The sequence below is a fragment of the Aulonocara stuartgranti genome (genome assembly GCF_965226115.1).
Source record: "Aulonocara stuartgranti genome assembly, chromosome: 14".
Taxonomy (NCBI): domain Eukaryota; kingdom Metazoa; phylum Chordata; class Actinopteri; order Cichliformes; family Cichlidae; genus Aulonocara; species Aulonocara stuartgranti.
The window spans coordinates 31562249-31581569 of NC_138950.1; the positions used below are offsets into that span (position 1 = coordinate 31562249).

Below are 19321 nucleotides of genomic sequence, written 5' to 3' on the forward strand. Positions count from 1 at the left end.
CAGTGTGGAGTCCATGCAGCTCTGGCTGGGAAACCCCACACACGCAACATGTTTACAAGTGGCGTCACACTGATTAATGCCCCACTTCAACAGTGACACGTGGAACCTTAGTTTTACATAAATTTAATTTACACAATAAAAAATAAATCAACTATATACAATACAGTTTTGAGAATGTTCACACTCAGTATATCTCAGCTACACGCACAGTTCCAGGAAGCTCCGCAGGCCTCTGAGGTACTGTAGGTGGGCGGAGATTTGAAGCGGCTCCCTCCCTGTGAGCCAAGTGAAAGAGCGCACCGTCACAAGCGAGAAGTGTCCCGAGAAGGCGGCTCAGCCAGGAACCTGCGGGAGGCCATCGCTTCTCGGCCTTTTGGCTAAGATCAAGTGTAGTAGCTGTTCTTATCAGTTTAATATCTGATACGCCCCCGATTTGGGGGCAACGTATTAAAACGCATTTTTTGAACAGGGAGCCGAATAAGGGGCTCACTCCGTTCGCTCCACGCATCGACCCGGTATTGCAGCGCCTCCGGGAACGGTGCCCCCTTTGCTGACTTTGTGCAAAAGCAAGAAAGCCAAACAAAGTAAGGTCGGCCAAACAAAGAGCCAGAAAGCAGCCGCAAGCGGCGAAAGTGCAGGGATGGAAGCTCAGAGAAATAAGGAAAAAAACTGGGAAGATAGCGAGGAACTGAATATATTATTAAAGGAACAGGAGGTTTTGTTTCAGGAGAGGGCAAAAACAAGAATGTTTAAATTTATGCAGGAGGAGTATATGCAACAGGAGAAGTGCTCGGCCTATTTTTTTGCTCAAATGAAAAAGAAAGAGGAAAAAGGGAAGGGAAATCGGTTACTGGACGGGATAATATTTTGAAGATGGTAGAGGAGTACTACAGTTCATTGTTTGGTGTGGAAGAAGTAGATAGAGGGGCTCAAGAAATGGTTTTAGGTTTTCTGAAAGAGAGGTTACCAGAGGACGCAAGGAAGCTTTTGGAAAGGAGCATAACAAACCACGAACTATACGAGGCGATAAAGACAATGAAGAATAACAAGGTACCTGGGATAGATGGACTCACAAAGGAGTTTTACATCACCTTTTGGGATCTCATCGGAGACCACTTGTTGGAGGTATTTGAAGAAATGTGTGAAACGGGTAGAATGCCAAAGAGTATGAGGACGGGTGTGATAAGTTTTCTACATAAGAAAGGCTCACCTGCTGTGCTTTCAAATTATAGGCCTCTTTCAATGGTCTGCGTGGACTACAAAATTTTGAGTCGAACTCTAGCAAGACGCCTGGCCCGAGTCTTGCCTGCTATTATTAATGCAGACCAGACATGCGGGGTAAAGGGCAGGCAGATTGGTTGGAACTTACAATTACATAGAGATGTGCTTACATACATCGAAGAGAGGAACTTGACAACAATATGCGTAACACTTGATCAGGAAAAAGCTTTTGATAGGGTCAATCATGATTTCTTATGGAGGGTGATGAGAAATTTTGATATAGGAGGTAAATTTTTGAATTGGATAAGTATGATGTATACTGACATAATCTGCAAGATAAAGATAAATGGACACTTAACAGAGGAAGTACAACAAACGAGAGGGCTACGGCAGGGTTGCCCCCTGTCCGCCCTACTCTATGTTATATATGTAGAACCTTTAGCATGTGCAATAAGAGGAAACGAGAAAATTAGAGGAGTGCCCTTGCCAGGGGGGAGGTGTTGAAGATCTCCCAGTACGCTGACGACACAGTTCTTTACTTGGAAGATGATGGAAGTGTGAGGGAGATGATACGAACAATACAGACCTTTGAGAGCGCTGCGGGGTCAAAGGTCAATGAGGAGAAATCAAAATATACATTTTTGGGACGATGGGCAGGTAGGAGACAGACGCTTTGCGGGCTTTCTTTGTGTGAAGGGTCCATGCAGGTCCTGGGCATTGATTTTGGAAATCCAGCAAATTACAACTGGGATTTGAAGATAGCGAAGATCTTAAAGAAATTGGGGATGTGGTCAAAAAGAAAGCTCACTATAACTGGCAAAGTTTTGGCCGTAAAAGCTGACATCTTACCTGCCCTACTCCATTTGGCATATGTCTTTCCAATGCCACAGACTCATAGGAAGGTGCTAACACGGGGAATTTTTAAATTAATATGGGGGGGGGGGGGGGGGGGGGGGTATGAATATGTAAAAGAACAACTATGTATCAGACAATATCAAAAGGTGGGAGGGATGTCCAATACATCCCTTTGAAATTGGATGTGATGTATTACAGTAACATATGTGCTCCTCTCCAGTCACCCCTTTCCTGTCAAAGTGGAACTCTGGAGCAGAGCAGGCGGGGCCTGAGATCTGCCCCTTCAGCCAAGCAAACAGGGCCTACCGTGACGCCGGAAGCCGGGACGAGGAGTCACTGCGGCTTCCTGCGAGGCCAAAGAAACACACACTCTGGCTTCTCTTCAAAACGTACAAGTCTTTCGCCTTTTACTAAAGACTTCCGTGGAGAGTGAGGCTAAGGAGTTGCACCTATTTTTGGCAGGGTCTGCCGTCTGGCTGGCCCCTCTCCTCGTTGTTCAAAAGAAGAAATAGAAGAAAGCGCGTGTAGCAGATTTCAAATGGTTGACTGCGTTGTGACGACAGACTGGCTGGAAACTGGATTTATTTCTAAAAGACAAAGTGCAGCAGCAAAATCAGTGTCACACAGCAACAGCAGGCCTCTCCTCATCCCAGTGTGGAGTCCATGCAGCTCTGCTTACAATATATAAAAGAAAATACAATCTATCAAAACAACGATTCTCCCAACAGCCACTTTAAAGTCAAATGTTATAGTGGGGTAAAACAGAGACAAATATGAAGCCACTAATAATAACTTGTAATATTTAAATCCCCACTAAGATGGATCAATTACACAATACATATTCAAACAACTTTAACTTTTCTCAACATGGCTGAAAATACTATGCAGTGTGCAGCCTCAGGTGATGAACTCATTATACACATAAAACATAACCTATACATTTACACATACCTAGAAGACAAAGTGCAGCAGCAAAATCAGTGTCACACAGCAACAGCAGGCCTCTCCTCATCCCTGTTTAGCACAAGTAAGGACCACATAAACGGATGGTGTAACAGATAAAACGCAGTTCCAATTACTATTTTTCTCGTTCAAAGCAATCAAAAACACTTTGGGAGCTTTTAGCCATGAGAACTAATAGTTAGCAAAGAAAAATACACCAAATTTAAATGTATAATTTAGTACAGGGAGAGGAGCTACAGAAAGTGTGCCTCACCAGTGCGGAGTCCATGCAGCTCTGGCTGGGAAACCCCATGTTTACAAGTGGCGTCACACTGATTAATGCCCCACTTCAACAGTGACACGTGGAACCTTAGTTTTACATAAATTAAATTTACACAATAAAAAATAAATCAACTATATACAATACAGTTTTGAGAATGTTCACACTCAGTATATCTCAGCTACACGCACAGTTCCAGGAAGCTCCGCAGGCCTCTGAGGTACTGTAGGTGGGCGGAGATTTGAAGCGGCTCCCTCCCTGTGAGCCAAGTGAAAGAGCGCACCGTCACAAGCGAGAAGTGTCCCGAGAAGGCGGCTCAGCCAGGAACCTGCGGGAGGCCATCGCTTCTCGGCCTTTTGGCTAAGATCAAGTGTAGTAGCTGTTCTTATCAGTTTAATATCTGATACGCCCCCGATTTGGGGGCAACGTATTAAACGCATTTTTAGAACAGGGAGCCAAATAAGGGGCTCGCTCCGTTCGCTCCACGCATCGACCCGGTATTGCAGCACCTCCGGGAACGGTGCCCCCTTTGCTGACTTTGTGCAAAAGCAAGAAAGCCAAACAAAGTAAGGTCGGCCAAACCAAGAGCCAGAAAGCAGCCGCAAGCGGCGAAAGTGCAGGGATAGAAGCTCAGAGAAATAAGGAAAAAAACTGGGAAGATAGCGAGGAACTGAATATATTATTAAAGGAACAGGAGGTTTTGTTTCAGGAGAGGGCAAAAACAAGAATGTTTAAATTTATGCAGGAGGAGTATATGCAACAGGAGAAGTGCTCGGCCTATTTTTTTGCTCAAATGAAAAAGAAAGAGGAAAAAGGGAAGGGAAATCGGTTACTGGACGGGATAATATTTTGAAGATGGTAGAGGAGTACTACAGTTCATTGTTTGGTGTGGAAGAAGTAGATAGAGGGGCTCAAGAAATGGTTTTAGGTTTTCTGAAAGAGAGGTTACCAGAGGACGCAAGGAAGCTTTTGGAAAGGAGCATAACAAACCACGAACTATACGAGGCGATAAAGACAATGAAGAATAACAAGGTACCTGGGATAGATGGACTCACAAAGGAGTTTTACATCACCTTTTGGGATCTCATCGGAGACCACTTGTTGGAGGTATTTGAAGAAATGTGTGAAACGGGTAGAATGCCAAAGAGTATGAGGACGGGTGTGATAAGTTTTCTACATAAGAAAGGCTCACCTGCTGTGCTTTCAAATTATAGGCCTCTTTCAATGGTCTGCGTGGACTACAAAATTTTGAGTCGAACTCTAGCAAGACGCCTGGCCCGAGTCTTGCCTGCTATTATTAATGCAGACCAGACATGCGGGGTAAAGGGCAGGCAGATTGGTTGGAACTTACAATTACATAGAGATGTGCTTACATACATCGAAGAGAGGAACTTGACAACAATATGCGTAACACTTGATCAGGAAAAAGCTTTTGATAGGGTCAATCATGATTTCTTATGGAGGGTGATGAGAAATTTTGATATAGGAGGTAAATTTTTGAATTGGATAAGTATGATGTATACTGACATAATCTGCAAGATAAAGATAAATGGACACTTAACAGAGGAAGTACAACAAACGAGAGGGCTACGGCAGGGTTGCCCCCTGTCCGCCCTACTCTATGTTATATATGTAGAACCTTTAGCATGTGCAATAAGAGGAAACGAGAAAATTAGAGGAGTGCCCTTGCCAGGGGGGAGGTGTTGAAGATCTCCCAGTACGCTGACGACACAGTTCTTTACTTGGAAGATGATGGAAGTGTGAGGGAGATGATACGAACAATACAGACCTTTGAGAGCGCTGCGGGGTCAAAGGTCAATGAGGAGAAATCAAAATATACATTTTTGGGACGATGGGCAGGTAGGAGACAGACGCTTTGCGGGCTTTCTTTGTGTGAAGGGTCCATGCAGGTCCTGGGCATTGATTTTGGAAATCCAGCAAATTACAACTGGGATTTGAAGATAGCGAAGATCTTAAAGAAATTGGGGATGTGGTCAAAAAGAAAGCTCACTATAACTGGCAAAGTTTTGGCCGTAAAAGCTGACATCTTACCTGCCCTACTCCATTTGGCATATGTCTTTCCAATGCCACAGACTCATAGGAAGGTGCTAACACGGGGAATTTTTAAATTAATATGGGGGGGGGGGGGGGGGTATGAATATGTAAAAGAACAACTATGTATCAGACAATATCAAAAGGTGGGAGGGATGTCCAATACATCCCTTTGAAATTGGATGTGATGTATTACAGTAACATATGTGCTCCTCTCCAGTCACCCCTTTCCTGTCAAAGTGGAACTCTGGAGCAGAGCAGGCGGGGCCTGAGATCTGCCCCTTCAGCCAAGCAAACAGGGCCTACCGTGACGCCGGAAGCCGGGACGAGGAGTCACTGCGGCTTCCTGCGAGGCCAAAGAAACACACACTCTGGCTTCTCTTCAAAACGTACAAGTCTTTCGCCTTTTACTAAAGACTTCCGTGGAGAGTGAGGCTAAGGAGTTGCACCTATTTTTGGCAGGGTCTGCCGTCTGGCTGGCCCCTCTCCTCGTTGTTCAAAAGAAGAAATAGAAGAAAGCGCGTGTAGCAGATTTCAAATGGTTGACTGCGTTGTGACGACAGACTGGCTGGAAACTGGATTTATTTCTAAAAGACAAAGTGCAGCAGCAAAATCAGTGTCACACAGCAACAGCAGGCCTCTCCTCATCCCAGTGTGGAGTCCATGCAGCTCTGCTTACAATATATAAAAGAAAATACAATCTATCAAAACAACGATTCTCCCAACAGCCACTTTAAAGTCAAATGTTATAGTGGGGTAAAACAGAGACAAATATGAAGCCACTAATAATAACTTGTAATATTTAAATCCCCACTAAGATGGATCAATTACACAATACATATTCAAACAACTTTAACTTTTCTCAACATGGCTGAAAATACTATGCAGTGTGCAGCCTCAGGTGATGAACTCATTATACACATAAAACATAACCTATACATTTACACATACCTAGAAGACAAAGTGCAGCAGCAAAATCAGTGTCACACAGCAACAGCAGGCCTCTCCTCATCCCTGTTTAGCACAAGTAAGGACCACATAAACGGATGGTGTAACAGATAAAACGCAGTTCCAATTACTATTTTTCTCGTTCAAAGCAATCAAAAACACTTTGGGAGCTTTTAGCCATGAGAACTAATAGTTAGCAAAGAAAAATACACCAAATTTAAATGTATAATTTAGTACAGGGAGAGGAGCTACAGAAAGTGTGCCTCACCAGTGCGGAGTCCATGCAGCTCTGGCTGGGAAACCCCATGTTTACAAGTGGCGTCACACTGATTAATGCCCCACTTCAACAGTGACACGTGGAACCTTAGTTTTACATAAATTAAATTTACACAATAAAAAATAAATCAACTATATACAATACAGTTTTGAGAATGTTCACACTCAGTATATCTCAGCTACACGCACAGTTCCAGGAAGCTCCGCAGGCCTCTGAGGTACTGTAGGTGGGCGGAGATTTGAAGCGGCTCCCTCCCTGTGAGCCAAGTGAAAGAGCGCACCGTCACAAGCGAGAAGTGTCCCGAGAAGGCGGCTCAGCCAGGAACCTGCGGGAGGCCATCGCTTCTCGGCCTTTTGGCTAAGATCAAGTGTAGTAGCTGTTCTTATCAGTTTAATATCTGATACGCCCCCGATTTGGGGGCAACGTATTAAACGCATTTTTAGAACAGGGAGCCGAATAAGGGGCTCGCTCCGTTCGCTCCACGCATCGACCCGGTATTGCAGCACCTCCGGGAACGGTGCCCCCTTTGCTGACTTTGTGCAAAAGCAAGAAAGCCAAACAAAGTAAGGTCGGCCAAACCAAGAGCCAGAAAGCAGCCGCAAGCGGCGAAAGTGCAGGGATAGAAGCTCAGAGAAATAAGGAAAAAAACTGGGAAGATAGCGAGGAACTGAATATATTATTAAAGGAACAGGAGGTTTTGTTTCAGGAGAGGGCAAAAACAAGAATGTTTAAATTTATGCAGGAGGAGTATATGCAACAGGAGAAGTGCTCGGCCTATTTTTTTGCTCAAATGAAAAAGAAAGAGGAAAAAGGGAAGGGAAATCGGTTACTGGACGGGATAATATTTTGAAGATGGTAGAGGAGTACTACAGTTCATTGTTTGGTGTGGAAGAAGTAGATAGAGGGGCTCAAGAAATGGTTTTAGGTTTTCTGAAAGAGAGGTTACCAGAGGACGCAAGGAAGCTTTTGGAAAGGAGCATAACAAACCACGAACTATACGAGGCGATAAAGACAATGAAGAATAACAAGGTACCTGGGATAGATGGACTCACAAAGGAGTTTTACATCACCTTTTGGGATCTCATCGGAGACCACTTGTTGGAGGTATTTGAAGAAATGTGTGAAACGGGTAGAATGCCAAAGAGTATGAGGACGGGTGTGATAAGTTTTCTACATAAGAAAGGCTCACCTGCTGTGCTTTCAAATTATAGGCCTCTTTCAATGGTCTGCGTGGACTACAAAATTTTGAGTCGAACTCTAGCAAGACGCCTGGCCCGAGTCTTGCCTGCTATTATTAATGCAGACCAGACATGCGGGGTAAAGGGCAGGCAGATTGGTTGGAACTTACAATTACATAGAGATGTGCTTACATACATCGAAGAGAGGAACTTGACAACAATATGCGTAACACTTGATCAGGAAAAAGCTTTTGATAGGGTCAATCATGATTTCTTATGGAGGGTGATGAGAAATTTTGATATAGGAGGTAAATTTTTGAATTGGATAAGTATGATGTATACTGACATAATCTGCAAGATAAAGATAAATGGACACTTAACAGAGGAAGTACAACAAACGAGAGGGCTACGGCAGGGTTGCCCCCTGTCCGCCCTACTCTATGTTATATATGTAGAACCTTTAGCATGTGCAATAAGAGGAAACGAGAAAATTAGAGGAGTGCCCTTGCCAGGGGGGAGGTGTTGAAGATCTCCCAGTACGCTGACGACACAGTTCTTTACTTGGAAGATGATGGAAGTGTGAGGGAGATGATACGAACAATACAGACCTTTGAGAGCGCTGCGGGGTCAAAGGTCAATGAGGAGAAATCAAAATATACATTTTTGGGACGATGGGCAGGTAGGAGACAGACGCTTTGCGGGCTTTCTTTGTGTGAAGGGTCCATGCAGGTCCTGGGCATTGATTTTGGAAATCCAGCAAATTACAACTGGGATTTGAAGATAGCGAAGATCTTAAAGAAATTGGGGATGTGGTCAAAAAGAAAGCTCACTATAACTGGCAAAGTTTTGGCCGTAAAAGCTGACATCTTACCTGCCCTACTCCATTTGGCATATGTCTTTCCAATGCCACAGACTCATAGGAAGGTGCTAACACGGGGAATTTTTAAATTAATATGGGGGGGGGGGGGGGGGGGGGTATGAATATGTAAAAGAACAACTATGTATCAGACAATATCAAAAGGTGGGAGGGATGTCCAATACATCCCTTTGAAATTGGATGTGATGTATTACAGTAACATATGTGCTCCTCTCCAGTCACCCCTTTCCTGTCAAAGTGGAACTCTGGAGCAGAGCAGGCGGGGCCTGAGATCTGCCCCTTCAGCCAAGCAAACAGGGCCTACCGTGACGCCGGAAGCCGGGACGAGGAGTCACTGCGGCTTCCTGCGAGGCCAAAGAAACACACACTCTGGCTTCTCTTCAAAACGTACAAGTCTTTCGCCTTTTACTAAAGACTTCCGTGGAGAGTGAGGCTAAGGAGTTGCACCTATTTTTGGCAGGGTCTGCCGTCTGGCTGGCCCCTCTCCTCGTTGTTCAAAAGAAGAAATAGAAGAAAGCGCGTGTAGCAGATTTCAAATGGTTGACTGCGTTGTGACGACAGACTGGCTGGAAACTGGATTTATTTCTAAAAGACAAAGTGCAGCAGCAAAATCAGTGTCACACAGCAACAGCAGGCCTCTCCTCATCCCAGTGTGGAGTCCATGCAGCTCTGCTTACAATATATAAAAGAAAATACAATCTATCAAAACAACGATTCTCCCAACAGCCACTTTAAAGTCAAATGTTATAGTGGGGTAAAACAGAGACAAATATGAAGCCACTAATAATAACTTGTAATATTTAAATCCCCACTAAGATGGATCAATTACACAATACATATTCAAACAACTTTAACTTTTCTCAACATGGCTGAAAATACTATGCAGTGTGCAGCCTCAGGTGATGAACTCATTATACACATAAAACATAACCTATACATTTACACATACCTAGAAGACAAAGTGCAGCAGCAAAATCAGTGTCACACAGCAACAGCAGGCCTCTCCTCATCCCTGTTTAGCACAAGTAAGGACCACATAAACGGATGGTGTAACAGATAAAACGCAGTTCCAATTACTATTTTTCTCGTTCAAAGCAATCAAAAACACTTTGGGAGCTTTTAGCCATGAGAACTAATAGTTAGCAAAGAAAAATACACCAAATTTAAATGTATAATTTAGTACAGGGAGAGGAGCTACAGAAAGTGTGCCTCACCAGTGTGGAGTCCATGCAGCTCTGGCTGGGAAACCCCATGTTTACAAGTGGCGTCACACTGATTAATGCCCCACTTCAACAGTGACACGTGGAACCTTAGTTTTACATAAATTAAATTTACACAATAAAAAATAAATCAACTATATACAATACAGTTTTGAGAATGTTCACACTCAGTATATCTCAGCTACACGCACAGTTCCAGGAAGCTCCGCAGGCCTCTGAGGTACTGTAGGTGGGCGGAGATTTGAAGCGGCTCCCTCCCTGTGAGCCAAGTGAAAGAGCGCACCGTCACAAGCGAGAAGTGTCCCGAGAAGGCGGCTCAGCCAGGAACCTGCGGGAGGCCATCGCTTCTCGGCCTTTTGGCTAAGATCAAGTGTAGTAGCTGTTCTTATCAGTTTAATATCTGATACGCCCCCGATTTGGGGGCAACGTATTAAACGCATTTTTAGAACAGGGAGCCGAATAAGGGGCTCGCTCCGTTCGCTCCACGCATCGACCCGGTATTGCAGCACCTCCGGGAACGGTGCCCCCTTTGCTGACTTTGTGCAAAAGCAAGAAAGCCAAACAAAGTAAGGTCGGCCAAACCAAGAGCCAGAAAGCAGCCGCAAGCGGCGAAAGTGCAGGGATAGAAGCTCAGAGAAATAAGGAAAAAAACTGGGAAGATAGCGAGGAACTGAATATATTATTAAAGGAACAGGAGGTTTTGTTTCAGGAGAGGGCAAAAACAAGAATGTTTAAATTTATGCAGGAGGAGTATATGCAACAGGAGAAGTGCTCGGCCTATTTTTTTGCTCAAATGAAAAAGAAAGAGGAAAAAGGGAAGGGAAATCGGTTACTGGACGGGATAATATTTTGAAGATGGTAGAGGAGTACTACAGTTCATTGTTTGGTGTGGAAGAAGTAGATAGAGGGGCTCAAGAAATGGTTTTAGGTTTTCTGAAAGAGAGGTTACCAGAGGACGCAAGGAAGCTTTTGGAAAGGAGCATAACAAACCACGAACTATACGAGGCGATAAAGACAATGAAGAATAACAAGGTACCTGGGATAGATGGACTCACAAAGGAGTTTTACATCACCTTTTGGGATCTCATCGGAGACCACTTGTTGGAGGTATTTGAAGAAATGTGTGAAACGGGTAGAATGCCAAAGAGTATGAGGACGGGTGTGATAAGTTTTCTACATAAGAAAGGCTCACCTGCTGTGCTTTCAAATTATAGGCCTCTTTCAATGGTCTGCGTGGACTACAAAATTTTGAGTCGAACTCTAGCAAGACGCCTGGCCCGAGTCTTGCCTGCTATTATTAATGCAGACCAGACATGCGGGGTAAAGGGCAGGCAGATTGGTTGGAACTTACAATTACATAGAGATGTGCTTACATACATCGAAGAGAGGAACTTGACAACAATATGCGTAACACTTGATCAGGAAAAAGCTTTTGATAGGGTCAATCATGATTTCTTATGGAGGGTGATGAGAAATTTTGATATAGGAGGTAAATTTTTGAATTGGATAAGTATGATGTATACTGACATAATCTGCAAGATTATACCATGCGTCCATGCATTCCTCTCATGAAAATTGGCCGACGCCGCCGCCATCCTTCATTGCTTCTCGCCTACTGATAAGAACAGATTTTTTTTTTCCTTCTTTTTATTTTCTTTCCACAACAATTCCAACATTTTACCTTTTCCTTTAAAATGATAAGGTTACATTCACTTTTCTCCCAACATTCGTTCATAACAAAAAAAAAAAAAAAAAAAAAAAAATCCTATTTTCATCTTTCCCCATACAAAGTAACATTTTCAAATAACTTATCATATTACTCCTTATCTCCCCCTCCCCACTTTACCCCTTACCCTTTATCTACCACCTCCTTTTGGGTACTTTCAAAAAATAATCTTTCCATCTATCCTTAATCGTATCGATTCCCCATTTTTGTAGTTCGTACCAATATATCCCTTCAAATTCCTTCTCTATAGCCTTAATCGTCCCAATTTCCCCCCATTTAAATCCCCCCGTTATGCAGCCCTGTCTTGCCTTCCATAATTTAAGCTTAATAATTGACAACAACATACAACGTATTTTATGTCTCTCATTTGTTTTGCCCTTAGCCCTAAAAAAAGTGATTTCTTCATACGTCACCATCCCCAACCCTTTGTACTTCCCCTTTACCCCTTCCCATACCTTTTTAGCGTATTCACATCCCCATAGTACATGTTCAATTGTTTCTTCTTCTACACAATTTTCCCTTGGACACTTTTTTTGTTTCCCCAAATTATGTGCATGCATTGTGACCCTCACTGGTAGCCTTTTATGTAAGTGCATCCAGTTAAAGTCCTTTAAAACATTTTTGAAACTCTTGTCCTGTGCAAGTTCCCACACTTCCGGGCTCACCGTTACCTGATTGTGATTAGCTTTCCATACCAGTTTTTTGTATAAAAGTTTATGATTTAATACTGTATCCACCTCTTTACATTCCGAATGTTTCTTCCCCCATCTAGCCATCCTCTGCAAATATTCTGGTCTAGACTCTGCTTTGGGACCTTTATTTTCCCACCCAATCAAAAACCGGTATGGTATCGCTAACCAAAACCATAACAATATTTGGCATTTATGCATATAAGTCTTTTTCAATAATGTACAAACATTTGCATAAAATATTGTATCCAACTTTAAAGGAACGTTCGGTACCCCTTTCCCACCATCTGCAATTTCTTGATACATGTGTACTCTTTTTACATACTCATAACCCCCCCATATGAATTTGAATATCCCCCTCGTTATTTGTACTCTGTAAATCTGAGGCATCGGAAACACATAGGCCAAATGTAATAGTTTCGGCACTACCTCGCTCTTTATGACCAAAACTTTCCCCGATATTGTAAGTTTTCTTGCTTTCCATAGGCCTAATTTTTTATCCACCGCATTCATCTTCTCTTTCCAATTACAGAAAGCATCACCTTCCTTATTTCCAAATGAAATTCCTAAAATGTCCATAGGACCTTCACACAAAGTGAATTCACAAATGTTGTCTTTTCTACCCTCCCATATCCCCAAATATTTGTACTTTGTTTTCTCTTTATTTATTTTCGATCCCGTCGCTTTTTCGTAAGCTTTTAAAATTTCTATCACTTCCCTTAAGCTGTCATCATCTGCCAGATATAATATCGTATCGTCTGCATATTGCGATATTTTTAAGCTTTCCCCCCGTGGCATCATTATCCCTTTCACTATTTGGCTCTCCCTTATTGCACAGGCCAGAGGTTCGACATAAAGCACGTAAAGTACTACAGATAATGGACACCCTTGTCTCAAACCTCTTGTTTGGTACACTTTTTCTGTAAGAAAACCATTTAATTTAATTTTTGAGTTTATACCCTTGTATAAAATTTTTACCCTTTTTATAAAAGCCTCTCCTAACCCCATTTCCTCCATTACCCTCCACAAAAAATCATGATCTACCCTATCGAACGCCTTTTGCTGATCCAAACTAACACAAATTGCTGCTATATTTCTATCTCTTACATATGTAAGTATATCCCTATGTAATTGTACGTTCCAAGTAATTTGCCTCCCCTGGACCCCACACGTTTGATCCTTCTCCACTATGTGTGACATTACTCCTACCAGTCTATTTGCGAGTATCTTGCTCAAAATCTTGTAGTCCACACATAACATGGTTAGAGGTCTATAATTATCGAGTTGATGTGGATTACCTTTCTTAAATAATATAGAAACCACGCCCATCTTCATACTCTCTGTCATCACCTCTCCCTCCATGATTTCCTTAAAAACCCCCAACAAATGTATCCCCACCACTCCCCAAAACGTCTCATAAAATTCCTTTGTTAGACCATCTATTCCCGGCACTTTATTTGCCTTCATTCCCTTTATCACGTTATATGCCTCATCTATTGTCACTTCTCCTTCTAGCCTATCCCTTTCTTCTCCCGTTAATCTCTTCTTTATTTTCTTTAAGAAGAAATCCCCCTTCTCTCCCTCTAGTTTTTCTTTCCTGAACAAATCCTCATAATATTCTTTCACCACTTTTAACATATTTTCCCTCCCCTCGATCATTTTCCCATCCTTCTCTAATTTCGTTATAACCCCTCTTTTATCCCTACTTTTCATTTTTTTAAAAAAGAAAGCTGAACATTTCTCATTTTCCTCGTACTCCTCCTGCTTTATTTTATATATTTCAGCCCTTGCCTTCCTCTCAAGTAATTCTTCTTGCTTCAATTTTAAATTTTCTATTTTCTCGTCCATATTTTTATTTTTTCCCTCGTTTTGTTTTACATAAGTATGTTCTATCTCTTTCTGTAGCGTACAAAATTCTTCTTTTCTTGATTTTGACCTCTCCGTACAGTAATCCACTGTGAATTTTTTAATTTTATTTTTTACATCCTCCCACCAATCTAATTTCTTCATATATAGATTTTTCATCTCTGCCCATAACGGGAAGAGCTCTAAGAATTTTTCCCTATAATCTTTTTCCGTAAGTACTTCATTATTTAATTTCCAATATCCCTTTCCAAATTCCGTTCCTTCTATCTCCAATTCCGCCTCTACAGCTTGATGATCCGTGAACAGTGCCGGTATTATTTTCCCTCGCTTTATTTTACACTTTTTGTCTACCAATATATAATCCAATCTACTTTTCACCCCTCTTGTATTCTTCCATGTATACTCTACTCGTTTCCCCTGTAATTTGGCCATTACATCTATCAAACCATATTTTTTTATGAATGTCTTGAAGGGGAGGGAAGATTTTTCCTTCTCCAAAGAACAATTAAAATCCCCTCCCACTATAATATTCTTTCTTGTCATGAAACAGGTATCCATTTTTTAAAAAAGTTCTCTTCTCAACTTTGGATCCACCTGTGCATACACATTTATTATCCGACTTTGCATCCCGCTTTTTTCCACATCTACGACCATCACCCTTCCCTGTATTATCGTATAACTTTCCTTTATCTGTATACTTTTATTTCCACATAACACTCCAACCCCTGTCCCATGTACCCCCCCTATACTCCACGCAGATTCTCCTCCTCTCCATTCCTCCGTAAAAACAGCAACATCCCCTTCATCCTTTAAATGTACTTCTTGCAATAAACAAACATCAAAATTATAAAATAATAAAAATTCATAAACCATTTGTCTCTTTCGGGCATTTTTAAGCCCCCTTACGTTTAACGTAATTATTCGAATTTTCCCCATATCCCAACAACAAAAAGGAAATACAAAAACAAAACCATGGGGACATATTTAAACTTAAGATCCGGAGACAACAACAAAGAAAAATAAAAATAAAAATACCAACTTTAACTGTCCATATTGACATGTGCCAATAAGTTTTTTATAAAGGAATCTTCTGACTTTTCTTCACTTTCGGCCTCCTCTTCTATGTCCCCATCGCTTGTTAAGTCACTTGTAGGAGTATGCATACATTCAGTCTGTGTTCCTCTCAGGACGTACCCCTCCTCATTTCCCACCTCCTCAGTCCGCTCCTCTCTGCCCTCCTTACCTTTCATCTTAGTCTCTTCTGAAGAAGCGCCCGAACTCACCTTCCTCCGTCTCTTGGCAGTTTTTCTCCGTGGCTTAGCTACCACTTCCCATATCTGACCGTCCTCACCTTGCTTCTCGGCATCCTGTTCACAAATCGTTTCTCCTTTCTCTGTTCCACTCCATCTTCCATACTCCCAGCTTTCTCCTCATTAGTCTGATTTTCGGCAGCTGGTGGCACCTCCTGTGCTTTTTCTCCAGTATCAGTTTCTATGTCCGCTTCTCTGTGATGTTCAACCTCGATTCCAACCTTTGCCGCCTCCGAATATGACCTGGGCTTAGTACAGTCTCTTGCCATATGCGCATCCGAGTCACATAAATGACACCTTCTAGGCTCCTTGCAGTCTCTTGTTATGTGGCCAATTTTTCCACAACTCCTGCACCTCATTTGTTCACACTTGTCTGCATTATGCCCAGTGCTACCACATTTCCTGCATGCTTGAGGCTGCCCTGCATAAACCAGGAAGCCTCTATCCGCTCCAATAGAGAACACCGCGGGCGGGTGACAATACCCGTCCTCGGTGGCCGCATCCACTTTAAGTTTGACACGAAATTGTCTTTTTCCGGTCCATAGGCCCAAACCGTCCTTTATTTTCCGTACTCCTGGGAGTACAGTAACGTATCTTCCCAGGAAATACTTAATAGTCTCTTCAGTAACCCAAGGATTGTACATGTGTACAGTTAAGATCCTATAATCATTCCTATACAATGGAGTTACCGTATATTTCCTCAGTTCTTCATCTTCTTCTCCGATGCACCTCCTTCTTACTTCCTCCGCATACTGTCCCGTGCAAAAGGTCACGTCGTAGTGTTTACTCGCCGTGCTCTGCTGAAGACAGTAGATCTCCTCCGGCTGTATCTTTAAAGCTTCATAGAGGATCCTTCGTCCAAAGTTGATTCTGTCGTGGAAATCTTCTTCTTTCTCCATAAGTTCAAATCTCAAAGTATTTCTTGTACCATGCGTCCATGCATTCCTCTCATGAAAATTGGCCGACGCCGCCGCCATCCTTCATTGCTTCTCGCCTACTGATAAGAACAGATTTTTTTTTTTTTTTTTTTCACAGTATTAGATGATCACTTTTTATTAACAACTCTTTTATGTAATAAAAAAGTGGGATCTTCAAAAACAAATACAATGCAAAAGCCCTCAAATAAGGCATTTCTTGGGCGAGCCCCTTATTCGGCTCCCTGTTCTAAAAATGCATTTAATACGTTGCCCCCAAATCGGGGGCGTATCAGATATTAAACTGATAAGAACAGATTTTTTTTTTTTCCTTCTTTTTATTTTCTTTCCACAACAATTCCAACATTTTACCTTTTCCTTTAAAATGATAACGTTACATTCACTTTTCTCCCAACATTTGTTCATAACAAAAAAAAAAAAAAAAAAAAAATTCTATTTTCATCTTTCCCCATACAAAGTAACATTTTCAAATAACTTATCATATTACTCCTTATCTCCCCCTCCCCACTTTACCCCTTACCCTTTATCTACCACCTCCTTTTGGGTACTTTCAAAAAATAATCTTTCCATCTATCCTTAATCGTATCGATTCCCCATTTTTGTAGTTCATACCAATATATCCCTTCAAATTCCTTCTCTATAGCCTTAATCGTCCCAATTTCCCCCCATTTAAATCCCCCCGTTATGCAGCCCTGTCTTGCCTTCCATAATTTAAGCTTAATAATTGACAACAACTGATAAGAACAGATTTTTTTTTTTTTTTTTGGAAAAATTTTTATTGATACTCAGACATATAACAACATCATCATCATCTCATTTATTTTCATAAGCCCACCCCATTTAAAAGGATTACTTCTTTATTATCTCCCATCCCCTTTTAAAATACAACAGGAAAACAAATATTTAAATGTTTTTTCCTTTTTTTTTTTTTTTTTTTTCCATAGAGAATTTAAATTATTTAAAAAAAACCATCCCATCCCTTCACAAGCTTCCGATGCTCAGAGGGGACTCTCCCCAACTTGCTCCTTCCACACCGACCTCTCCCGGAGAGCCAGGCTGTTGCTGCTTAGACCTTTCTATGTGCGAACCCGGCTCCTCCATCCGAATGGGCACAGAGGCGATTCTTCTTTGCGGCTGCTCTCTCAACTTAGTATTTCTGGCACAGATCTCTTTTACTGTTGCTGTTGCCATTCGGAGAGCAGCCACGGGGGGGATCTGCGTGTGCTTGCTCACCAACAAGTTTCTGGAGGTCCAAATGGCGTCTTTTATAGCAGCAAGGGCGAGCCACTGCTTTTCAAAGCCTTTTCTTTGCGTTTTCACTCCTTGGCTCACCCCATAGAGGATTAGGTTTGCTGTCAGGACCTCCCTTGCTGGTAAGTACGGGAAATTTAAGGAGCCGGCCATGTCCCACAGGTCTATAGCAGCACTGCACTCCCAGAGTAGGTGCCTCACCGTCTCAGGCGCGCCACAACCCGGTCGGGGACACATTTCTGTTGTCGACATTCCTCTGGAGTGCATGACAGCCCTGACTGGGAGAATCTCATGAGCCACCATCCAGGACACATCCTGGAGCCTGTTAGAAAGGACGGGATGGTTTGTCAGACGCCACACTTCTATGGCCTCTCCAATAGGGAGGCCTCTGACTGGGACCACCTCTCCCCTCTCCTGCACAACTGAAATGAGAGAATGATGTTTTGTTAAAATGTCCAAACTCTGATCTTCCAATTTAAAGGAGGTTAAAAAGGATTTCAGCTCTACATAGGCTTCAGGAACATCAAAGGAGACGGGGACTCTAAGATCTACTGGCAGGATTTTCTTTTGTCTTAGGTAGCTACCTAACCAAAATCTAACCCATGCCTGTGTCAGAGGATTACTATTAGGACTCGTAGCCTGTCTCATATGGCTACTTGTATAGAGGCTTCCCATGAATAAATACAGATCTGGGACTCCTTTGCCACCATCTTCCTTTAATTTCTTCATTATCCCTCTTTTAAGTCTCTCCCATTTGGAGTCCCATAGAAAGTAAAAGATGGCTCGTTCTAGTTTTAACAATACGTCCTTTGGTGGCAAAAAGACTGCGCTGACTAAAAGAAGCAAGGGTAAAATCACTGCCTTAATTACTAAAACCTTCCCTCCAAGAGTCAGCTTTCTCAGTCTCCATAGGCCTAATCGTTGATTCACTTTTCCTATCATTCCCGGCCAATTTGCCTTTCCTCCACCATCCTTATCAAATCTAACCCCTAAAATTTTTTGGTCGGTTTGTGTCACATTTATTCCAAGTCCAGTCAATTCTATAGTCTCCCATGGCCCGTAGAATTGTACCTGAGTCTTGCCCCTGTTGAGTCTAGAGGCCGAAGCCCTTCCGAACCAGTCCGTAACTTCAAAAGTCCTTCTCATCGAGGATATGTCTGTACACAGGATGCTAATATCATCCATGTACAGTACACACTTTGCCACCTGCCCCCCACTCCCAGGTATGTTCATCCCGTTTATACTCTTATCTTTCCTCAAAATTTGTGCCAGGGGTTCAATACAAATAACATATAAAAGAGCGGACAGGGGACATCCCTGTCGTAAACCACAGTTCACCTGAACTGCATTCGTCAGGGTCCCATTCATGACAAATCTGCTCTTTATATCTGTGTACAACAACTTTACCCAGGATATAAGCCTTTCTGGGAAACCCATCTTCTGCAAAACTTTAAAAAGGTACCGGTGAGATATTCTATCGAAGGCTTTTTCAAAGTCTAAATTCAAAACAATCAGTCGCTTGTTTCTCTTTCGAGCAAAACAAATCGTGTCTCTAATCAACACCAGACTATCCGTGATCTTCCTGCCCTTTACAGTACATGCTTGGTCTTGGTGGATTATCTGGTCCAAAACCGGTCTTGTCCTTTCTGCTAGAAGCTTACTGAATAATTTACAGTCACAGTTTAAAAGCGTAA

General features: G+C 42.3%; 1 protein-coding gene and 3 long non-coding RNA genes across 5 annotated transcripts; 3 read left to right on the forward strand and 1 right to left on the reverse strand.

The window, feature by feature from the left end:
- Positions 1–649: 649 nt before the first annotated feature.
- On the forward strand, positions 650–2749 carry LOC309688429. Its single transcript, XR_014271075.1, has 2 exons — positions 650–1125; positions 2297–2749. It is a non-coding gene; the product is annotated as an uncharacterized lncRNA (long non-coding RNA).
- Positions 2750–3787: 1038 nt separating this feature from the next.
- On the forward strand, positions 3788–6023 carry LOC309687021. The gene is made up of 2 exons (XR_014270605.1): positions 3788–4405; positions 5571–6023. It is a non-coding gene; the product is annotated as an uncharacterized lncRNA (long non-coding RNA).
- A 606-nt stretch (positions 6024–6629) lies between these two features.
- Positions 6630–9301, forward strand: LOC309687915. The gene is made up of 2 exons (XR_014270907.1): positions 6630–7679; positions 8849–9301. It is a non-coding gene; the product is annotated as an uncharacterized lncRNA (long non-coding RNA).
- Positions 9302–9395: 94 nt separating this feature from the next.
- On the reverse strand, positions 9396–17135 carry LOC309687914 (zinc finger CCHC domain-containing protein 3-like). 2 transcript variants are annotated; one of them, XR_014270906.1, is made up of 2 exons: positions 10042–17135; positions 9396–9642 (listed from the first exon to the last, which is right to left on the reverse strand). XR_014270906.1 is itself a non-coding variant. In XM_082503221.1 (2 exons), exons 1-2 carry the CDS (start codon positions 16416–16418, stop codon positions 9637–9639), a joined length of 942 nt encoding a protein of 313 aa, XP_082359347.1. In that variant the 5' UTR covers positions 16419–17135; the 3' UTR covers positions 9396–9636. The 2 variants fall into 2 exon arrangements, 1 of the variants encoding a protein (XP_082359347.1); XM_082503221.1 differs by having other exon boundaries at positions 15483–17135.
- Positions 17136–19321: the final 2186 nt, after the last annotated feature.

Bases quoted from the DNA above. Each gene is read 5' to 3' on its own strand.
- LOC309687914 (XM_082503221.1), bottom strand. From the start codon at position 16,418: ATGGCGGCGGCGTCGGCCAATTTTCATGAGAGGAATGCATGGACGCAT.